General features: G+C 35.6%; 1 protein-coding gene across 1 annotated transcript in view; it reads left to right on the plus strand.

Annotated features, from left to right (window-relative positions):
- Window positions 1–23,811, plus strand: part of GALNTL6 (polypeptide N-acetylgalactosaminyltransferase like 6) — a 1,159,236-nt gene that overhangs the window by 1,033,738 nt on the left and 101,687 nt on the right. The window contains exon 8 of the mRNA XM_072795983.1: window positions 6,529–6,646. Coding sequence (XP_072652084.1) covers window positions 6,529–6,646 — 118 coding nt within the window. The remainder of the gene's footprint in view (window positions 1–6,528; window positions 6,647–23,811) is intronic.

Raw genomic sequence — 23,811 nt, forward strand, 5'->3', positions numbered from 1 at the left:
AGTACAAAAGTTGGGGGAAGATAAATGAAAGCATTCTATCAAAAGGTTTTTATAATTTATGTATAGTTGTACAATGGAAGGTAACTGGAAGGTAAACTGATCAAAAATAAATATGTATGATATAAACCCTAAAGCAACCACTAAAGTAAAAAAACAAGGAGTCTTTGTTAAGTTAAAAAGGACACTCAATGGAATCACAGAAAATAGTCAATGAATGAAAATATGGAAAAGGAAATAATAAATGAGACTAATAGAGGGGAGCCTAAGTGGCTCAATCAGTTAAGCATATGCCTTCAGCTTGGGTCATGATCCCAGCGACTCTGGATGGAGCTCTGTGAAGGCTTTCTGCTCAACAGGGGATATTGCTTCTTCCTCTCCCTCTCCCTCTGTCCCTCCCCGTCTTGTGCTTTCTTTCATTCACTTTCTCTCAAATAAATAAATAAAATCTTTTTTTTTAATGGGACAAATAAAAAACAAAGAAGATGGTAAGTTAAAGCTTAATTACATGAATAATCATATTAAAAGTAAGTGATCTATATAACCCAATTAAAAGGCAGAGATTATAAAATAGCAAGGTGCAAATCTATGCTGCCAACAAGAAAACCACTTTAAAGACACTAAAGCTTTTTTTAATAAAGTAAAAAGATATAAAAGTTATAAATATTAATGTTTAAGTAGTACAAACCCAAAGAAAGCTGAAGGGGTAAAGCAAAGAATACTACCAGAGGTGATAAAAGCCACTTCATAACTAGGGAAAGTTTAATTCATCAAAAGCACATAAAATCCTAGACATTTATGTACTTATTAACAGAGCTAAAAAAATACATGAAGCAAAAAACTGATAGAAGAACACAAAGAAAAAGACAAATTTAGAATTTTAGTCATAGATTACAATATCCTCTCTCTATAATTAATAGAACAAAGAAACAGAAAATCAATAAGAATATATGGGACGTGAAGAGCACTAATAACCAACTTTACCTAATAAATATTTATAGGCCACTCTACTCAACAGCAATAGAATATGCATTCTTATCAAATGTATATGGAACATTTATCAAGATAGGCCTATTCTGAGCCATTCAAAAGTCATAATAAATTTGAAAGAAATCAGTCATACAGAGTATATTATCTGAGCACAATAGAATTAAATTAGAATTAAGAACAAAAAAAGTCTCTTAAAAATCCTTGGATAAAAAAAGTCTTGAACAAATAAAGGGATTATCTATTAAAAAAAAAACCTAAATATTTGGAAACTAAATTACACATGTCTATATAACAAGTGGATGGATCAAAGAAAGAAAACAAAAGAGAAGTTAGGAAATATTTCAAACATAATGAAAATGAGAACACTGTATATCATTTTTTGTGGAATTCTGCTTAGGGGAGATTTGTAGTACTCAATACGTATATTAGAAAAAAGAAAACTCTCAAATCAATTATCTCAGCTTCTACCTTAAACAATGAGAAAAAGAAGAGCTAATTAAACACAAAGTAGAAGATTAAAACAATAAAAACTAAAGAGAAATCGATGAACTATAAGTGAAAACAACAGAGAAAAATCAGTGAAACCAAAAGCTAGTTCTTTAAGCAGATCAATAAAATTGGTAAACCTCTAGCCAGACTGACAAGGAAAATGAGAGAAGGTGACACAGACATGTTCAAAGTCATTAGTTATCATGGAAACCACCCTAAGATACAATTATATCCCTATCATAATATCTAAACTTCAAAACACTGCTCATATCGAGTATTGGTGAGAAAATGTAGCAACTAGAACTCTATATAAAATGGTACAGCCACTTTGGAAAAGAGTTTGACAGTATCTTTGAAAGTTAAACATATACCCATCATATGATCTAGTCATTCCACTCCTAGGAATTTCCTCAAGAAAGAAATGAAAGCATATGTCCATACAAAGACTAGTTAACCAAATTCATAGCAGCTTTGTTTGTAACAGCTCAAAACTAGACACAACCCAAATGCCCATCAATAAATGAATGGATAATCAAACAGTGCTGTGTTCAATGAAATGGAATACTACTCAGCAATAAAAAAAGAGTGAACTATTAATACATGCTAAACATAGATGAAGCTAAAAATAATTTTACTGAACAAAAGAAGCCAGACCCACCCAGAAAAAGAAAACAAATTGTATATGATTACATTTACATAAAATTCTAGAAACCGCAAGCTAATATATAGTAATAGCAGAGCAGTGGTTGCCTAGACAAAAGGAACGAGGTCAAAAGAGAGGAATTACAAGAAAATTTAGGAGGATGACAAGTATGTTCATAGTCTTGAATGTGGTGATAGCTGCACAGGGGTATATATACATAAGTCAACACTCATCAAATTGTATACTTAAAATATGTGCAATTCATTGTATACCATTGTACCTCAAGTAAGCTGTTTAAAAGATTAATGGACAAATATGAGTAAATACGCACATAAATAAAAAGTTGGTTTCTTACCAGTCATTCACACTAATCAGAAAGGAAACATTAATTTATTTGGAGCTTGGTAAAAACATCAGTGAAAGCCAAAAGGATCCATTTGAATTCATTTTGTTATATCTAAAATCAACTTAGAATACACTACATGGTTTTATTCATAAACTTATTAAGAAAACAAGATACTGTGTTTCCAAAAAATTATATACAATACATATCTACAAACAAAAGATCAAAATAGGTCTTTCTCTTACTAATTTCTGTAATTCTAGATCTATGATCTTTCTAGTTTTGAGATTTCTTCTGCACACCATAAATTTTTATGCACTTTGGTCTCGTATTTTACACGATCGAATGAGCATACTCTTCTATGACTTAAGATTTTTCCATTTCTGGTTCAGTTCAAATAGGATTGAGAAGTCCTCATTACATGTGCCCAAGCCCTGCAGAAACAGAGCAGAAACAGAGGTTATACTGTGGGAGTGTGTTCATGGGGGAACTGCCCCCCATATATGTTACAGTTCTAATTTGTTCCAGCTACAGTTATAATTCTGCCCTGAAATTCAGGGCGTGGAAAATGGGAAAAGATTAGGCTGCTGGAGAGAGGGATAAAGTAGGTTACATCTGATTCTAGGGTTTTTATTTCAAACAGAACTTAAAATTGCATGAGATTCTTCTGGTTATTTTTTTTAAACCTGATCACTTTCCTAGATGGGATAATAATCCCCTTTTCTGCCTTGCAATCTTCCCATCAACATAGAGTCTACACATTAAAAAATATCTTAAACTGAAGTAATGATGCCAAATACCATTTTAAATACAATGTCTTTGAGATACATAGCACACAAACAAATTCAGGTTTATGTTGCTCAAGTGTCTCATAAAACTTACCAAGAGCAAGCCTTCAGTTGGTGTATAAATTGATATGTCTAATATGTTTAGGCATATTTTTAAATGTGTATCTTCAACATTGAATGCCTTGTACTCTTATTTATAAACATCCTTTGTTTCAAAATTTTTTCAAAACTATCACAAAAACTGTGTTGGAAATGTGTGTTTTTATAGATTGGCTTTGTCTGCATAAGGGCATTCTCTAATTGTTTTATATCTATATTTATGTATTCATCTCTTTTCACACCCAAACACTGTAACGGAAACTATATCATGGTAGAGCTCAAAGACTTTGAAATCAGAAGACGTGGTCCATCCCCTGTACCACCACTAGCTCCATCCCCCTGGTCCTTTCCTCTCTCTACCTGCTTTTTCAAACAGTATATAGGAATGATATTCACAGGATTGTAGTGAGGATAAATCAAAGGAATTGGGTAAAACTTTTATCCAAGAGCCCAGCATATACTGAGTGCTCAAAAAACTAGAGCTACCTTTTTTTTTTTATTGTTAAAGATTTTATTTATTTATTCATGAGAGACACAGAGAGAAAGAGGCAGAGACACAGGCAGAGGGACAAGCAGACTCCATGCAGGGAGCCTAATGTGGGACTCGATCCCAGGACTCAGGATCACGCCCTGAGCCAAAGGCAGGCGCTAAACCGCTGAGCCACCCAGGGATCGCCATAGAGCTACCTTTAAACTTCAAAAATTTTAGGACAGGGCCCAATGATTATAAATTATCTCATTACATAGCAGGGGGACTACACTGTGTCCTAATAGGAAGGAAATACTTGAAAATTATTGTTTGATCAAAAGGAATAGTTCTTGGAAAAGCAGAGAAAGCCTAAAAATAATAATATAATTACAGTAAAAAGGCCTAGTTTATTTTTTATTTTTATTTTTTTAGTGGTCATGAACTCCTTTATTTTTTTAATAATAAATTTATTTTTTATTGGTGTTCAATTTGCCAACATACAGAATAACACCCAGTGCTCATCCCGTCAAGTGCCCCCCTCAGTGCCCGTCACCCATTCACCCCCACCCCCCGCCCTCCTCCCCTTCCACTACCCCTCGTTCGTTTCCCAGAGTTAGGAGTCTTCCATGTCTCCCTTTCTGATATTTCCCACTTATTTTTTCTCCTTTTCCCTTTATTCCCTTTCACTATTATTTATATTCCCCAAATGAATGAGACTATACAATGTTTGTCCTTCTCCGATTGACTTATTTCACTCAGCATAATACCCTCCAGTTCCATCCACGTCGAAGCAAATGGTGGGTATTTGTCGTTTCTAATGGCTGAGTAATATTCCATTGTATACATAAACCACATCTTCTTTATCCATTCATCTTTCGATGGACACCGAGGCTCCTTCCACAGTTTGGCTATTGTGGCCATTGCTGCTATAAATACCGGGGTGCAGGTGTCCCGGCGTTTCATTGCATCTGTATCTTTGGGGTAAATCCCCAGCAGTGCAATAGCTGGGTCGTAGGGCAGGTCTATTTTTAACTCTTTGAGGAACCTCCACACAGTTTTCCAGAGTGGCTGCACCAGTTCACATTCCCACCAACAGTGTAAGAGGGTTCCCTTTTCTCCGCATCCTCTCCAACATTTGTTGTTTCCTGCCTTGTTAATTTGCCCCATTCTCACTGGTGTGAGGTGGTATCTCATTGTGGTTTTGATTTGTATTTCCCTGATGGCAAGTGATGCAGAGCATTTTCTCAAGTGCTTGTCGGCCATGTCTGTGTCTCCCTCTGTAAGATTTCTGTTCATGTCTTTTGCCCATTTCATGATTGGATTGTTTGTTTCTTTGCTGTTGAGTTTAATAAGTTCTTTATAGATCTTGGATACTAGCCCTTTACAGGTAAATATGTCATTTGCAAATATCTTCTCCCATTCTGTAGGTTGTCTTTTAGTTTTGTTGACTGTATCCTTTGCTGTGCAAAAGCTTCTAATCTTGATGAAGTCCCAATAGTTCATTTTTGCTTTTGTTTCTTTTGCCTTCATAGATGTATCTTGCAAGAAGTTACTGTGGCTGAGTTCAAAAAGGGTGTTGCCTGTGTTCTCTAGGATTTTGATGGAATCTTGTCTCACATTTAGATCTTTCATCCATTTTGAGTTTATCTTTGTGTATGGTGCAAGAGAGTGGTCTAGTTTCATTCTTCTGCATGTGGATGTCCAATTTTCCCAGCACCATTTATTGAAGTGACTGTCTTTCTTCTAGTGGATAGTCTTTCCTCCTTTATCGAATATTAGTTGACCATAAAGTTCAGGGTCTACTTCTGGATTCTCTATTCTGTTCCATTGATCTATGTGTCTGTTTTTGTGCCAGTACCACACTGTCTTGATGGCCACAGCTTTGTAGTACAACCTGAAATCTGGCATTGTGATGCCCCCAGATTTGGTTTTCTTTTTTAAAATTCCCCTGGCTATTCGAGGTCTTTTCTGATTCCACACAAATCTTAAAATAATTTGTTCTAACTCTCTGAAGAAAGTCCATGATATTTTGATAGGGATTGCATTAAACATGCAAATTGCCCTGGGTAACATTGACATTTTCACAATATTAATTCTTCCAATCCATGAGCATGGAATATTTTTCCATCTCTTTGTGTCTTCCTCAATTTCTTTCAGAAGTGTTCTATAGTTTTTAGGGTATAGATAAAAAGGCCTAGTTTAAATTCCATCTTTGGCATCTTAATTAAATAACCAATTCTCAGTTTTACTCTACTGATCATCTCATAGTCTGCAAAATGGATGTGACCATTTTACAGCAGGAAATTCTTGGTGAATATGTACTAAGAGATTAAATCAAAAATATTGTCTATAAGAGTGTTTTCTATGTTTTTATCTGTCTGATAGTGCAAGGTTCCTCTCACTTAAGGAAAAGTCATAAAATTGAATGATACCTCTCAGTATATCAGTCACTAACAGTCATGTATTTCTCTCTACTGATAAATATATGGAGTAAATATGGCTCTACAGGACATTAATTGCATTAGAACCTAAAGCACAAAGTTTAAAGCTCATGAAGATTCAAAGAGCAATTAGAGACCAAATGAGAACCCTATATCCACTTATAAAAAAAAAAAAAAAGTACTGAAGAGTCATGCATATCTTGAAGTTCACTTTTATTTTTTTCTGAACAAATATTCTTAGTCTAAAAACTATTTTATCCATTTCACAGGTCTCCTGTTATGGCTGGAGGTCTCTTTGCTGTGAATCGAAAATGGTTTTGGGAATTGGGTGGCTATGATCCAGGTTTAGAAATCTGGGGAGGAGAACAATATGAAATCTCTTTTAAGGTAAGTTACCAAGATCCTCTTAAACTCTGTCTATACAAACTTGATGATTCCCATAGAGTGTCATCATTCTGTTTTGTGACCTATGTTACAGCATGACAACAAAAATAGCTATGTCATCTTTCCAAGTCAGCTTTTGGATGAGAGAAGGTGCTTCCTTCTGATGCATTCAGTGGGATATAGAAACGCCATCAAAGAAATGCATAAAAGATATAATTCAAAATCCCATTTACAGGCAGAAAACTTGGTGTACCAACAGATCTGCTGCTCCACCGACCAAACATTCCTTTTACAGCATTTAAACCACATAGGTAGGGAGATCCCTGGGTGGCTCAGTGGTTTAGCACCTGCCTTTGGCCCAGGGCATGATCCTAGAGACCTGGGATCAAGTCCCACATTGGGCTCCCTGCATGGAGCCTGCTTCTCCCTCTGCCTGTGTCTCTGCCTCTCTCTTTCTTTCTGTGTCTTTAAAAAAATAAAAATAAACCACACAGATAAAACGAATTAAGACAAAAGTAATTGGGTTACTGGAGTTTGTGCCCTTTGTATTTATTTTAGAAATAATGGTTCATATTTTAATCATAATAAGTTGTTCCAAAATTTCAGTAACAGAAGAGTAACTTAAAATATGAATAACAAATTAAGGCTCTTCTTCATATAATTCCATAATATATGATTGTTTTTACATATTTTTATCTGAAATTGCCCAGGTCTCTACTTACTTTGACCATAAATACTCAGTAAAATTATATATTTTATTATATATATGTACAGACCTCTGATAGAATTCAAGTTCCAGGGTTTATGAATGAAAGGAATTCACTGTAACATATGAAAACCAGCCAAGCAAAGCGAAATAAACTGTGTGAAAGGTTGTACTCTGAACCTCCAAGATGTTTTTTTTTGAAAAAGCAATTTCATAAAGGAAAAGAAATTCCTTTCCTTTTTTTCTTTATCATTGTCATTATTTATACAGAAGATAGATTGATTTTGCAAGATTTATCGTACTAAAAATCAATCTTACTAAATAAATCATTTTTCCTAATTACTTCTATTTATAAAACCAAACCAATTCTTGATGAGGAAAAAATAATCCTGAGTACAGTAAATTTCAATTTAAGAATCCAACTAAAGTCTTTGAATTTATGCAGAGAAAGAAAATGATAAAACTGATCTTTATAAACTGTAACAGCTATATTCAATATGTTAACAAAAGTGTTATGTTGTCCTCACAGTGTCAAAAAAAATAAATATCCTTAAGGAGAAACTGAGGAGGCATGATTGTAGGTTTCAGGACATCTAGAGGTTTCCGTCTCAGTCTTCGGGCAGTAGTGCTTGAGATACCATTTGGTAAATTTGTGCCTTTTTTCACCATCATTCAAACACATCTAATCTCACATCTAAAACACGTTTTAAAAACCTTTTTGTAGGGATCCCTGGGTGGCGCAGCGGTTTGGCGCCTGCCTTTGGCCCAGGGCGCCATCCTGGAGACCCAGGATTGAATCCCACGTCAGGCTCCCGGTGCATGGAGCCTGCTTCTCCCTCTGCCTGTGTCTCTGCCTCTCTCTATCTCTCTGTGTGACTATCATAAATAAATAAAAAATTAAAAAAAAAAAAAAACCTTTTTGTAGATACGGAGTTTTAAATCCTTAAATTTACCAATTTCGTTTGTTTCTCTGTTATAGTAATAGCTTCATACTAATCACAGTGTATATGACAGAAGGTAGTTTAATAGTAATAACGATGACAAAACTACATTTACTTACTGGCATGTGCCAGATGCTGAGCTAAATGTTTGGTATACGTCATCTAATTTAAAGGCACGACTCTAAGAGGTAGGTGTTATTCCATTTTACAAATGAAGAAACTGAGACTGAACATTTTAAAGACTTTACATTAAAAAGTATTTTAAACTTTAAAGATTATATAAATTACCTAGTGCTGCTTTGGGATTAAAATGCTCCATTTCTGCTTAACTGCAAAGAATACAGAACCAGTCCTACCAGTACCACTCTAGAGTTCATTGTGAACCCATTAATCTCTACATAAAGTTTCCTCTCATTGAAAAGGCAAGTATCTTCAGCCAATAGCATGACAGCAAACTTACTGCTGACCCTGGAAAAATAATACTGATTATCAGACATGGCTCAAAGCTAGGTGCACAGTTTGCAAGAACACCTTCAACTAGAAAAAAGAGATTATTACGTTTGACCCCAGCATTAAGGGAAAAAATAGTATTGTTGTATCTGCAATATCTTCAGAATTCAAGGGATGCTTTTCTAGTTTTCACTGTTAAAGATTTTTTTTCTTAAATACTGTTAATTCACAGATTCTCTAAGTTTAAAATGTTATCAGGAACATTAGGCGAGAGATACTCGGCTTTGAATATCGAGCTGAATGATGGATAAAATTGCTATGGGAAGCCTAGAGGACTTGCACAATATACATTTGCATTCTAAATCACAAAAGCATTTCTTAAACAAACATAGACTTGCGTCTCTCATTCTGTGTCACTTGTATCTATCACACTTCTTCTGGGTGACCTGAGATTTTATTACCCCATTTCCTATTTTTCAGTTATCTGTCATTCTGAAGGATATAATTGGAATACAGCCCTGTCGTCTTTGTCTAGAAACCATGGCAACAGCGCTGGAAGTTCAGGACTAAATTGCCCCAGGTTGTTTGGTTGGAATGACAGATTCTTTGGCAACAGCTCTTTCTTACAGGGTCCCATTTCAGACATATCCCTTCATTCTTCTTGCTGTTGTGTCCTGACCTTGGGGTTCCTGTCCCTCCCTATTAGTATTTGTAACATGAGGAAGACAAACTTAAACAGGCATGGGTAGAATTTGCATCGAAGCAAGGAGAATTTTCTCCATGTGAAAGGAATCAAAAGAACCAGACACACCAAAGCCTGTGAAATGGTATTAAAAATAAAAGAAAAATCAAACATTTGCATTCTGGGACATATTCCATAAATTAGGATTAATTTTACAGGGCAAAGCACTGGAAGATATACATTGGCTAGCACACGAGATCCAGGAAATACATATGGATAACTAAGAGATTACAAGTCTCTTTCACACTGTACTATAGAAATTATTCTAAGTGTAGAACTTACAAGCTCTGATTCAAACTATCTCTATCTATGGTCATTATCAGGCATCGTTGCTTGCTGTCTACTCTTTAATCAAAGAATCATTTTACCACAGTTTATGACAAGGTTCCATCACTAAATAAACTATTTCTAGAAAATTCTGCTTTACATTGAGGGCTTCGTTTTTGGTCATACAGTATTTGGTTAAGAGTGCTCCTCAATTTTCTTTTTCTGTAAATCTCCTTTCTTTTTCTAACCCCTGATTAGATGAGTAGATTTCATGCCATAACATAAAGGCCAACACAAGTGTAATTTTCAGCAGGCAGTTGAGGAAAAGAGCTCTCTAGAGAAATGATCTGTCTGCCCAGTCTCAGTCTCATTCAGTATGAATCTGAACTCCTGAATGGCCCAGAATTATCCGGCTGTCTTTGAAATGTTGCTAGGTTAGCCAGCTGCTAGGGAGGAGAAAGAAACATTCAGTCAGTCATTCAACAAGGTTTTATTGAGCATCTAATTTATTCCAGGCCTTGTTCCAGGTACTCATTTTGGAATTGCACCTGGAAACAATGAGGAACCCAAAACAGACTGCACAGTGTAGCGCAAAAGAGATAACCCACACTTTTAAATGTTGTCTACCATTTGACCCATTGAAATAATATGAAAGTGTAACGGGTCTCTGACTTTTCAGAGTGCCTTTTTACATCCAGTCCCCAAAGATAAAGGTCCAATTGTTAGCATTTTCAAAAGATCTGCCCTTCAATCATAGAAAACTCTTTTCAGTAAGTAAAAATGAGCAATACACACTAATTACTCAGCCACAAGAAATTTAGGATGAAGCCCAGTGATTGCATCCCACCACATTCTCTGGGACATGACATAAAGCTTAGACCCAGATAGAAGAGCATTCAGCCTGGTTTGAGCTGTTCTTTTCCACCTCTAGAGGCTTATCAGTGTGGTCTCACATTGATCTAGCATTTCTTGGGCCATTTGCAGTCAGGAAAGAGCCCTTGATCACTAGCCTTGGCTCTGCAGAAACATGCCAGCCTCCAGGAGAGATGGCTATGGCTACCCTATGTCCTAGAATTAATCTAACAAACCTGGAAGCCTGCTTCAAAACCATTCTTACTGTGGTAACACACTACACAATCACCTTTCTTATGTGCTGTCATCCTTTCCATGTGTTGAGTTTAAGATTCAGACATTCAAGGATATTTTATGTCTCATAACATTTCAGGGCTTTTCTGTCATTAATTCATTCAACAGACACTTATTTATTAATTACTGTGTGTCAACTCTGGGATAAACTCTTAAGATGCAAAGATAAATGTGAGAAGATTCTCGCTATGATGGGGCTTACTTTGCAGTGACAGCTAGAGAATCAATTCACTGCAATTACTCCTCATTAGTACTGTTTGGAATATATTTTATTTCCATATCACAGTAATAACTCAGGACATATGCAATAGCCTGTTTGCTTACCTCCCTTCCTGTATTCTTTCCCCTTCCAACCTATATCCACATTCATTTATTTCCTAAGTTGCTTTATTTTCCTCTCCTGAAAATTCAGTTAATTACCACAGAAATCAAATGAATGTACTGAATCATAAACCATGAGTCTTTCCATCAGTTTTCTGCCTCACCTGTCTGAATCTACCCAGAAAACCAACTTACTAGTGTTTTTCTTTCCTTTCCAAAAGATAGAAACTCATATTTCCATTTCTATCCCCATTTATTGCAGAGATTTTAACTAACCAGTCAGACTTTATTCTATTCCTGAGAAATTTGTTTATTCTCCCTATTAATATTAATCAGCAACCTTCACCTTGAGTATGTACCATGCAAGCTAGACTCTGCAGAAAAAGGCAAAGGAAGCCCAGTAGAAGTCCTTGGATCAAGTACAACTGAGATGAGTCTTTCATCCATTAAAAATAAACATCAATTAGAGCAGGAAAGCAAAAAAAAAAAAAAAAAAAAAAAAAAAAAAAAAAAAAAACTACATTAAAAATTCCTCTAAAGTAAAACATATAAATGTGCATTTATTCACCAGCCTTCTAATGTAAGAGAGGTCAAAGTTTTTCCTTCTGCATTTGGGTCCATAGATTGGAATAAAGGTAGAGGTCCAAGAACCATACCCATACTGCCTTTGCTATGAGTTCCAGTTTGGTTTCCTTTCAGCAGAATGAGAACTTAAAGACACTTGGAAGCTCTCTTAATATGATAACAGAATCCTTTCAATTTTTTCATAATTCTGCCCAATCTTTTATTGTTACTCCATCCATACTTAATTTGACAGCAAATTTTTTAAATAACAACCCAATCTTTCCAAACTCCTCAAATTAGTTTTGGCATGAACAACAATTCTCTCTGCTTTCATAACCATATTTCATCAGTTTAAGTGATATTTAATTAAGTTACATAATTACAATTTTTTTAAGCTAGCATAATCACATTTGGGAAGAAAGGCAAAAGTTACACGCTTGCCTTTGAGGTAAGCGTGTAACTTCACTGCTGGGAGCAATAGATTCCAGGTTACTCAACATAACCTGTATTCAGTGCAGGTTCACCATAATATGAATACCATTCAATACATTCGCAGAAAGAATAGAGTGATGATTAATACATTGACTTGACTAACCAGAGATTCAGTCCTTGCTGTCAGAAACTTTCAATCTAGGGGCACCTGGGTGGCTCAAATGGTTAAGCATCTTCCTTTGGCTCAGGTCATGATCTCCAGGTCCTGGGATCAGGCTCCACATCCGGCTCCCAGCTCCAAGGGGAGTCTGCTTCTCCCTCTCCTTCTGCCTCTCCCCCTGCTTGTGCTCTTTTTGTCTCTCTCTATCTATCTATCTCTCCCTCTTTCATGAATAATTAAAATCTTTTTTAAAAAAAGAAACTTTTAGTCTAATAAGAAAAAGCTCACGCAGCAGAGGCAGGTGTGTTGCTACCTTTGCATACAAGTAATGTTCTCACCTATTCCGTTTAGGTCTAGGGTGAGGCTCTTCTTTCCAGTCTTTAGCCCCACCCAGGTGCCCCAGTGCCCTGATGGCAGGATGGCTGCCCAAGGATGTTTCATGGCAATGTTTTACAGTGCTGAACTCTTGCCCTCTGTACCCTGGTCCTGCAAACCAATGACCTCTCTTGTTTTATCATTGTCCCTTCTTTTCCTTCCCTCAGATCCAGTCTTGTGTCATCTCTATAAAGTGGCAAAAAAAAAAAAATTAAGCTCAAAAATAAGCCTCTGGGGTTTCTTTGAATCTTTGTTTCTACTATGGTGTAGCTAGGAAAGAAAATGCTCCTGGAATAAAAAGAGAAAATGGAAAACACATTGAGCGTGACCAGATGAGTACTTCAAGTTATAATCCTACCACACACAAATAAATATATTCACTTTAGAGTAACTACAATATGTCTGAGATTTTAATAAACAGCATCCTAGGGGTTTTGTTGGGTTTTTTTAATCCCTTTGTGACTTGTAAAATCTTTTACACGGAGCTACCTGTGTTCCAAAGTTCTGGACATTCTATTCCTCCTGTGGTGATGGTAACAATTACTTGATCCTTTAACAAGAAAGAGTAATGAGTTAGCACTTAAAGGTCATTGAATTTAATTTCTTATGCTATTCAACACTAATGCAAGGTAAAAATATAACTTCTATTTCCTAATTGTGAAACAGGCCATTGCCTAGTTAATATTAAAGCAAGGATTAGAATTCAGGTTTGCTCTCAAAGCCATTAACCTAATTTCTCTAAGCTAGATAAATAGAAGACTTCATGCAATTGGTAAAAAAAAAAAAAAAAAAAAAAAAAAAAAAAAGTAGCTACTGTCGCTCTCTGAAACCACTTAAAAAAAGGAAATGCAGGTTCTTCCTATATGATTTTTATTAAATATGAAGGCTGACAGCTCTTGTTATGATTTAATATAAAATTTATTTTCTTACTATCTTCAAAATGCAATAGGTATTCAACAAGAATTGAATACACACACACACACACACAAAGAATTGAATAAACACAATAGGGACTAATTATTGAGTATAAAACATTCAGTTCTTTATTCAAACAAGGTAAAGCCATTAATTTGGAATTGTTATAGCTCAGCAAACGATATATTCTAGAGCTTAACCTCATTACAGAGCTTCTCAAACAAACATGAATTTTATTTGTATTTAAACAATCAAAATTAATAACTCCACAAAATTAGCTAAATTTAAAGTCCACTATGTGGTACTTAGCCACCAAAAAATTTTAAGTAAACTTATACTTCAACAATTGAATGTTCTCAATAACAATAGATTTATAGCTTTAAAATAAAAAAGATCTTCTCTGCAAGATCACTCAAAAAAGGAGAACCAGAAGCAGAAACAAAATACCAACTTTATACTTGAAATTATCAGATATCTTATGCCCAACCACAATGTAAGAATAAGAATGTCATATGCAGTAACAGTGTTCTCAGCGATGATAAAACAACACCATTGAAAGATGGAATGACCACAGCTACAAATCTCACTTGAAGCCAGCAGATCTCAAGTCCCCAGAGTAATTGGCACATCCTAAGAGGGGAAATCAACAACACTTGTTTGAAACAATAGCAACAGGTGTGGTTACTCGTGGCCAGGCCTTCCCTTGATGAAGTTTGGCACAGAAGAGAAGCAGCAAATCAGAAGGTAGGAACAGTTCTAAAAGAGAGATAGATAGAGAGCCATATTTGCAGGAAGCATGCTGTTATTGAGGCAAAATGGAGGAAAGATCCCTGTTATGCAAGCCGCCTCGCAGCAGCCAGTTCCTGTTAGAGGTGAACAAACAGGGATCCCTGGGTGGCGCAGCGGTTTGGCGCCTGCCTTTGGCCCAGGGCGCGATCCCGGAGACCCGGGATCGAATCCCACATCGGGTTCCGGGTGCATGGAGCCTGCTTCTCCCTCTGCCTGTGTCTCTGCCTCTCTCTCTCTCTGTGACTATCATAAATAAATAAAAATTAAAAAAAAAAAAAGGTGAACAAACATAGGCTAAACTAATTCACTTACACATGAATTTTGAGTCATAAAGTGAATACTTACTCTAACTGGTAAGAATTCTTTCTATTCAAAGATGAATAATAAAAAAAGATGAATAATAATAATTCTAAAATAAAACAGCATATAATAATAGTACAAGAAAAAAGGGACCAGAAAAAATGAAAAAAAAAAAAAGATCACCAAAATAATGTTGCTCTCCATTGTCATAAAATTTTTGAAAATGTAAATGTGGTCCTTGACTCTGCAAAACACTATTAAATGCTGAACTTTATGAGATTAGGCAAAACATCAAAAGGTAAGAGAAAGAGATGGGGGGCAGGAGTAGAAGCAGTTAGAATAGAAGGGAGAAAAAATAAAACTATCACCAAAATGAAGGTCATACTGAAAGCAACACAAAGGAGAAGGGATATGCTGAAAACATAGAGGGACATGAAGAATAGCATTGAAAAAAAGGGACAAAATGAAATTAAAATCAACAAAGTAAAAAGTATTGAACTGAAATGATATGGAGGTTGTAAGAGCTCATCTTAGTACTCATATTAGGAAAAAATTCAAGTTAAAATATCATATATCAAAACCTAGGAGATACAGCTAAAGCAGTGATCAGAAAAAAAAATTAGATTCTTAAGTTCTTATATTAACATAAAGAATAAAAATAAGCAAATTAAATATCCAAATTCAGTTTGCAAATGAAAAATGAAATAAACCTAAAGAAGTAAGGATGAAAGATTAACAAACATAAAAAGAGAAATTAATGATTTGGAAAACCCAAAACTGATAGTGTGAGAGCTAGCTCTTTACAGCCAAAAATAAATAATTTGAGACGGACAGATTAATTAAGTAGGAAAAGGTAATTTTTTAAAAACTGGCATTAAAAAAGAAAGAAAACACAATACACAAACTAAGAAACAATAATAGGGAAAAAGCAAGAATTTAGAAAAAATTTAAATAATTCTAAGAGATTATTTGACTCAATTCTATCCAAATAGATTAAGATGTGGGGGGAAATGGATATTTTCAATAAAATGTAAATGACAAAATTGATGTCCAAAAAGAAAAAAATATATCTGAAATGACTAGATTCCTTTTTTGTTGCTTCATAACAAATTACCACAAACCTAGTGGCTTAAAACAACACCGAATTTTCTCCCAGCCTTTAGGTTGGAAGTTCAGGATCTTTCAACAGAGCCTCTGCTAAGGCTCTTACAAGGCTGAAATCAAATTTTCATCCAGCTCTACCCTTATTCAGAGGCTCAGCTAGGAAAGGATTCGTGTTCAAGTTCTCTCAGGTTGTTGGAAGAACCCATCTCTTTGTGGTTGTGGGACTGAACTCCCCACTGTGCTGGCTGTCATTTGGATACCACTTTCAGGTCCTTGCCATGTGGCCCCTTCTGTGACCCTCTTACAATGTGAGAGCATATTTCTTCAAGGCCACCAGTAGAATTTCTCTCATATTTAAAATCTTCCCATGCCTTCCCTCAGTCCTATTTAGGACTCAAGGACTAGGTTAGACCCTCCCAGGATAATCTCCCTTTGATTAACTCAAGGTCAATTAAATTGGGACAACAATCATATCTGCAAAATCCCTTCACCTTTGTTGCATAATGTCACCTAATTACAGATGTGAAATCTATCATAGTCACAGTTTCTCCCACACACGAAGGAAGGAGATTATACAAGGAGATTATACAAGGGTGCATACACCGTGGTGTGGGATTTGGGGAGAGGTGGGGGGCCATCTCAGATTCTGCATATCATACTGCCTAATGACTATAGAAGAAATCGAGAAAATTGTCAAAGGGCTCTCACCTCCCAAAAATAAAGAAGCAAATGCTATCAGTTTCTTACAAGTCTTTAGAGAACACCTACTGCAATGTTTTCCAAAAACTATTCCTTTTTAAATTTTTTTAAATTTAAATTCCATTAATTAACATATCATGTGTTACTAGTGTCAGAGGTAGAGGTCAGTGATTCAGCACTCGTATGTAATACCCAGTGCTCATTCCATCACGTGTCCTCCTTAATATCCATCACCCAGTTACCCTGTCCCCTCACCACCACCACAACAACCCTCAGTTTGTTTCCTATGATTAAGAGTCTCTTATGGTTAGTCGCCCTCTCTGATTTTGTCTTGTTTTATTTTATCCTTTCTTCCTCTATGATCCTCTGTTTTCCAAAAATTGTTCTTAATATTGGAAAAGAAAGAAATCTTTCCAATTGGTTATAAAACCAATATGTAATATTGATAGCATAATATTGATAGCAAATTCTGACCAGGATAGCACAAAATGATAGAAAAGTAGATATATTTTACTTGTAAATTATAACATTAAAAAATAACAGTAAAAGATCACATAATAAAATAACTATTCAAAGGTTAATATACCAAAATAAGTGCAGCTTTGATGGATATGTTTCAGTGTTGGGATAAGTATTAACATAATTCACCTGATGGTGAATTTTAAAGGTGATAGTCATCTCCATAGGTAATATAGAGAGGCATTTGATAAACTTTGCAGTCCACTTTTGAACAAAATGCTTAATACATAGCAAGATTAAATATAAATATGTATTTGTATGGCTAAATCTCAACTCAAAAATCATCAGCTAATTTTAAAAGAATTAAATCATTATTACTATACTATTATTAAATTACTAGGAGTTAAATTACTATTTAATGTCACAGTATTATTTTGGAGATAGTAGGCAATTTCATTAGATAAGAAATGATATGAGATGTAAAAATTGGAAGGGAAGAGGGAAATTTTTCATTAATCACAGGTAATATTAGCCTATACTTACCTGAACAATAAAAGAAATCAACTGGAAAACTACTAAACAAAAAGAAATTTAATTAAGTTATCTGGGGAAATGTTTATGTGGTGTGTGTTGTGTGTGTGAATATATAGAAAACAATAGCCTTTACATACACAAACAACAACCCCAAAGGAAGACATTATTTACAATATTAGGGGAAAAAACAGCTAAGAGTAAGCTTAAGAAATGTTCCAGACCTCATGAAAAAAGATTATTATGGTGCTGAGGGACACATAAGACTTGAGTACATGAAAATTCATAAAGAAGATAATTCTCCCCAAGCATGCTTGTGAACTTAATCTCAGGAAAAGTGGTAACATGAATTTTATTGGGGGGTAGCTAGCCACAGTGCTTCTATTGTGGCAAAAAAGTGCCACTATAAGGCAAAAAAGATAAGTAGCATAATAAGAAAAATTCTGGGAAAACAATGAGAGTTAATCACGGCTGATAATAAAATGCATAATAAAATTTGCATGAATAGATATCTTTGGCACAGAATTTAAATAAATTCAGATAAGTATGAAAATTTAGTATAAGATAGAGTTAACATTTCAAATCAAGAGAAAAATAGTTGATTTCTTAGTAAATAGTATTTGACAACTACTCCTCTGTAGAAAAAAAATTAAGTCGGATCTCTATATCACACTTCATACAAAAATAGATCCCAAGAAGATAAACCATTGTAAGCATTAAAAATGGAAATATATAAGAAGTATAGGGGCACCTGGGTGGCTCAATAGTTGAGCATCTGCCTTTGGCTCAGGTTATGATCTCGGGGTCCTGGGATCAAGTCCTGCACCAGGAGCCTGCTTCTCCCTCTGCCTCTGTCCCTGTGTCTTTCATGAATAAATAAATAAAATCTTTAAAAAAAATGACTACAAAAATTCTGGAAGAACTGGAAATGGGGAAAGTCTCCTAAGTGTGACTTTAAAAAAAAAATCAAAAATTCACTAGAAGCAATGAAAGAAAGATTAATTTATCCACATAAAAATTCTGAATGGAAGAAACACACAAAAGACAAATGGTGATCTGAGAAAAATAATTTGCAACTAATATCCTTTTAAGATTAAATAATTTTGGAAAGCAAAATAGAAAAAATATTGGGGGGCAGCCCTGGTGGCGCAGCAGTTTAGCACCGCCTTCAGCCCAGGGCCTGATCCTGAAGACCCGGGATCAAGTCCCACGTTGGGCTACCTGCATTGGGGTCTGCTTCTCCCTCTGCCTGTGTCTCTGCCTCTCTCTCTCTTTGTCTCTCATGAATAAATAAATAAAATATTTTTAAAAAAAGAAAAAGAAAAAATATTGGGACAGCTCACAGAAAAAAGCATACAAATGACTTAAATATCAAAAGTTACTCATCTTCCATTATAAGAAAAATGCAAACTAAAACTAATAATGATATATCTTCACCCATTAGATTGGCAATAATCTAAAACTTCGATTACACAACAGGTTGATGGGTTCTAGGAAAAAAGACACTTGCAAATACGGCCAATTACAGTAGTGAAACATTGCATGCCCTCTATGGGAAGCAATTAGAAAACATTCTACACAATTTTCAGTGTGCATCTGTGTTGGCTCAATTTCATTTCTAGTCACATAACCCACAGCAAGACATACACCTGGGTGAAATGGCACATGTAGAAGGATATTTATCTTAATCTTGGTTTTATTGGTGAAAAAATGGAAAACTTAAATATGTATCAGAGATCAAATTATTATCTAGTTATAATATGGACTATTGTATGGCCTTTAAAAAGAATGCAACATTACTGAACTCAACAGCAAAGAAACAAACAATCCAATCATGAAATGGGCAAAAGACATGAACAGAAATCTCACAGAGAAAGACATAGACATGGCCAACAAGCACATGAGAAAATGTTCCATATCACTTGCCATCAGGGAAATACAAATCAAAACCACAATAAGCTACACCACCTTACACCAGTCAGAATGGTGAAAATTAACAAGACAGGAAACAACACATGTTGGAGAGGATGTGGAGAAAGGGGAACCCTCCTGCACTGTTGGTGGGAATGTGAACTGGTGGAGCCACTCTGGAAAACCATGTGGAGGTTCCTCAAAGAGTTAAAAATAGAACTACCCTACAACCCAGTAATTGCACTGATGGGGATTTACCCCAATGATACAGATTCAGTGAAATGCTGGGACATCTGCACCCCAATGTTTAGAGCAGCAATGTCCACAATAGTCAAACTGTGGAAGGATTTTTGGTGTCCATCGAAAGATGAATGGATAAAGAAGATGTGGTCTATGTATACAATGGAATATTCTTACTCAGCCATTAGAAACGACAAATACCTACCATTTGCTTCAACGTGGAGGGACCTGGAGGGTATTATGCTGAGTGAAGTAAGTCAATCAGAGAAGGACAAACATTATATGGTCTCATTCACTTGGGGAATATAAAAAATAGTGAAGGAGAATGAAGGGGAAAGGAGAGAAAATGAGTGAAAATATCAGTGAGGATGACAGAACATGAGAGACACCTAACTCTGGGAACCGAACAAGGGGTAGTGGAAAGGGAGGCGGGTGGGGGGATAGGGTGACTGGGTGACAGGCACTGAGAGGGCACTTGACGGGATGAGCACTGGGTGTTATGCTATATGTTGGCAAATTAAACTCCAATTTAAAAAAAAGAACATAATTAATTAATTAATTAATAATTAATTAATTGCAACAGTTTTATTTTTACTATTATAGAATAGTATCCAAACCCATTGCTAAGAGGAAAAAAAGCAAGGTACAGAAAATATGTACAAAAATTAAATAAGGGAAGATAAATTTTGTTATTTATATTTAATAATTCATATATATATAACTTATGTAATATAGTATATATGTAAGTACTTATAAAATTACAATATGAGGGGCATCCCGGGTGGCTCAGCAGTTTAGCGCCGCCTTCGGCCCAGGGTGTGACCCTGGAGACCCGGGATAGAGTCAGTCCTATGTCAGGCTCCCTGCATGAAGCCTGCTTCTCCCTCTGCCTGTGTCTCTGCCTCTCTCTCTCTCTGTCTCTCATGAATAAATAAATAAAAATCTTTTTTAAAAATTGCAATATGATATTTCATATGCAGACATTTGTAGATGTATTCATATATCCAGTAAATGTTTATTGAAAGCCTATTATACACCAGACCCTGAGAATATAATAATCGACAGAAATGACAAGTTTTATGTCTCATGCGATATAACGTGAAGATAGGTAGATTATAAATAAATAAGAGAATAAATAAACAAGATAATTTCTGGCATTTGTAAGTGCTAAAAGGAAATAAGCCAACCAATATTACAAAGAGCCCCAGAATAGAGATGGTTATTTTTGACTGGCATATGTTTTAAATATATTTGCAACTATACGTTGAGGTGGGGGATGGGGTAGAGGGGCTACACTTTTCACAGATTCCCCATGTCTACTATATTAAACCTGATACCTGACCGGATACTCATAGATGGTCTCTTTGGGCTTGTATAAGCCTCTGACTTTCCTATCCTCTTAGGGCAGAGGGTTTAGATTGGGTAGTCAGAGCTTTGGTGGTATAGTGCTGAGCATAGATTGTGTGGTCAGAAAGACCTTTAAAGTTTTTTTAAAATCCAAATCAGGCAGCCCTGGTGGCTCAGAGGTTTAGCACTGCCTTCAGCCCAGGGTGTGATCCTGGAGATCCTGTGATCCCATGTTGGGCTCCCTACATGGAGCCTGCTTCTCCCTCTGCCTGTGTCTCTGCCTCTCTCTCTCTGTGTGTCTCTCATAAATAAATAAAATCTTTTTAAAAATCCAAATCTATTTAATATGTTAATGTATATTTACATGGATGTCAGGATTGCTTAAATACAAATTCTAGAGACAAATCCCAAGTACAGATAAGACAAAATTTTAAGCTAAAGCAAAGCCTTTGGCCCCTTAGAAAACCCTTGAGCAAAGAGAATCTGCAATTCACTGAATGGTGTTCTCAGTCTTGGCCTCCCATCCATGGGTCTGGACCCAGAGAGCTTCATTTCCCTCTTCTCTACCTCCTCCAGCCTTAAGTGTCTCTTATCCAGCTGCCACCACACTACTGTCTGCAGCAAATGTTCCATATATTATATGACTCACAGATTCATAGGAGAAATTATAAAATAATGACACACCAGCATCCCAAAAGGGATTTTTCTCCCCCAGGCCCTGTTTCCAAGCCAGTCCTCTGTCCCCAAGTCCCCATACTTGCTAATCTCCATAACCTTGGTTCCCAGTACTAGCATCTAGTACACCAGCAAAGAACCTATAGCTTTAATTAATAAGCATTTCTCACTTTCTCCATAGTTGTCTGAAAATACAAAAACACTCAAAGGGTGTTTAATTTATACTCCTAAAATAGTTTATTTGCCTCCCTAGAAGGTACAACTCAATCTCATTTTAGAAATGCACTCTTTTTCCCATAAGCCATATCTATATAAACTATTTTGACGATGCTTTGTACAAATGGTATTGTTAGAAATAAATTCAGCCTTATAAAATGTGCTCATTAGAAATCCTTTTTATGCCAAGGATGATTTTAAAATATTTTATATATCTTCTCATTGCTTTTATGAGACAGTATATTAGAGGTCTCTTCTTACTTTTGAGCCTGCAAAGTACCTCGAAGTATAGTTGCAGTTTGTATCTAAAATGTGACAGAAGCCATTTTATGGCACACTATTCCTTCAGATACACAAAAAAATATCTGGAGTTGTTCCTATGGGGTTTTTTCCCTACAATATTTAGCCTAGGTGACATAAAAAGAACCATTTTAATTCAACATGCCCAGAATTGATCTTCCAAAGAAAATATTAAAATGACTCTAAACTCATTCAGAAACTCAAAGATAAACAGAAACAGCTGTTAAATGTCTCACAAGCCAGTCTGAGATTCATTTCAATTACCCGACAAAAGGTACCTCAGGTGTAACAGAGCATTTTCAAGTTGAATTTTATGTCCATTAGATATAAGCCTAGCGGCAAGTTTAAATTCCTCCCAGTTGTTACTTCCTTTATGTCTGATGGCATTTTCCTAATTCCCTGTTTAATTTTATTTTAGCTTTTATAGACAGTTGTAAAGTGAGCAAAATATAACAATTTACACAGCATTCAGTACCTGTGTTAAGGTCAATTTGACTTCCTGTTGAAATCGTTTTCTAATATTGACATTTTTTTCAAGTTTTTGTATTTTTCTGGCTGCCATTTTTCCCTAACAAGATAAAGGAAATATAATCTAATCACTATAACACTTCTGGTGTATAAATCTATATAAAGCAAGTAAGCTCACCCCCAGCTATAAAAATATTTGTATAGAAAGTTGAAAAAAAAAAAAAAAGAAAGTTGGCAAAAAATCTCTCCTTATAATTCTCAAGGCCTTCACCCCAAATCCCAATAACAATAACATAGAGAGCCTCAGAGTATATATATATATACTCAGCATATATAAATCAAATGTAGAAGTATAAGAATTTGATTTTTATACTCTGTGTCAGGGTCAACAATCCACAATATACAAGGCCAGCATAAATTCAGCCACAACTTCTCTTCTCTTCTCCAAACTGTGAGAGTGACAATTGAGAATACAGTCTCTACCTCTCTCACACACACACATGTTCACAGACTTGCAACTTGTCATATGGCCTGACCCCTCTCACAGAGGGCAACACTTGTATACACAACAAACACCCCATATAGACCCAATATACCAGAATAAAGGCAAGGTTGATCACTAGGAGACTATATCATATAACCACCTATTATGGGCCACTTAAGGGTGCTGTGTGTATTACTTAACTCAGTCATTGCTATCACCTTATGAAGTAGACACGTGACTCCAACTTGATCCAAGATGACAATGAGACAATGAGAAATAGGGAGTAATCTGCTCAATTCAAACCCCTGTGGAAGTGTTCTTTCCACTATTCCATGTCATAGAAGTGTATCAGTTTCTCCCCAAGATAAAAATCATATGCAAATGTCACTATGAAACCTGAAGAGTGCTCACATTTTTTATTTTTGATGAAATTTCTTCATATTGAATATTGCTAAAAAAAAGTTTTGTCTGTCAGTGGAAGCTCAGAAGAACCTTTGCTTCCTCAAAGTTTCGGTTATAATGACAATTCATATGAGTAGCTTTTGACTAATATGCTTGTTTCAAAGTACACTGTTAGCACTCCTAGACATTCAAACTCTCACTATTCAAAAAGAGGGGTTTTTTGA

Source organism: Canis lupus, chromosome 24 (genome assembly GCF_048164855.1).
Source record: "Canis lupus baileyi chromosome 24, mCanLup2.hap1, whole genome shotgun sequence".
Taxonomy (NCBI): domain Eukaryota; kingdom Metazoa; phylum Chordata; class Mammalia; order Carnivora; family Canidae; genus Canis; species Canis lupus.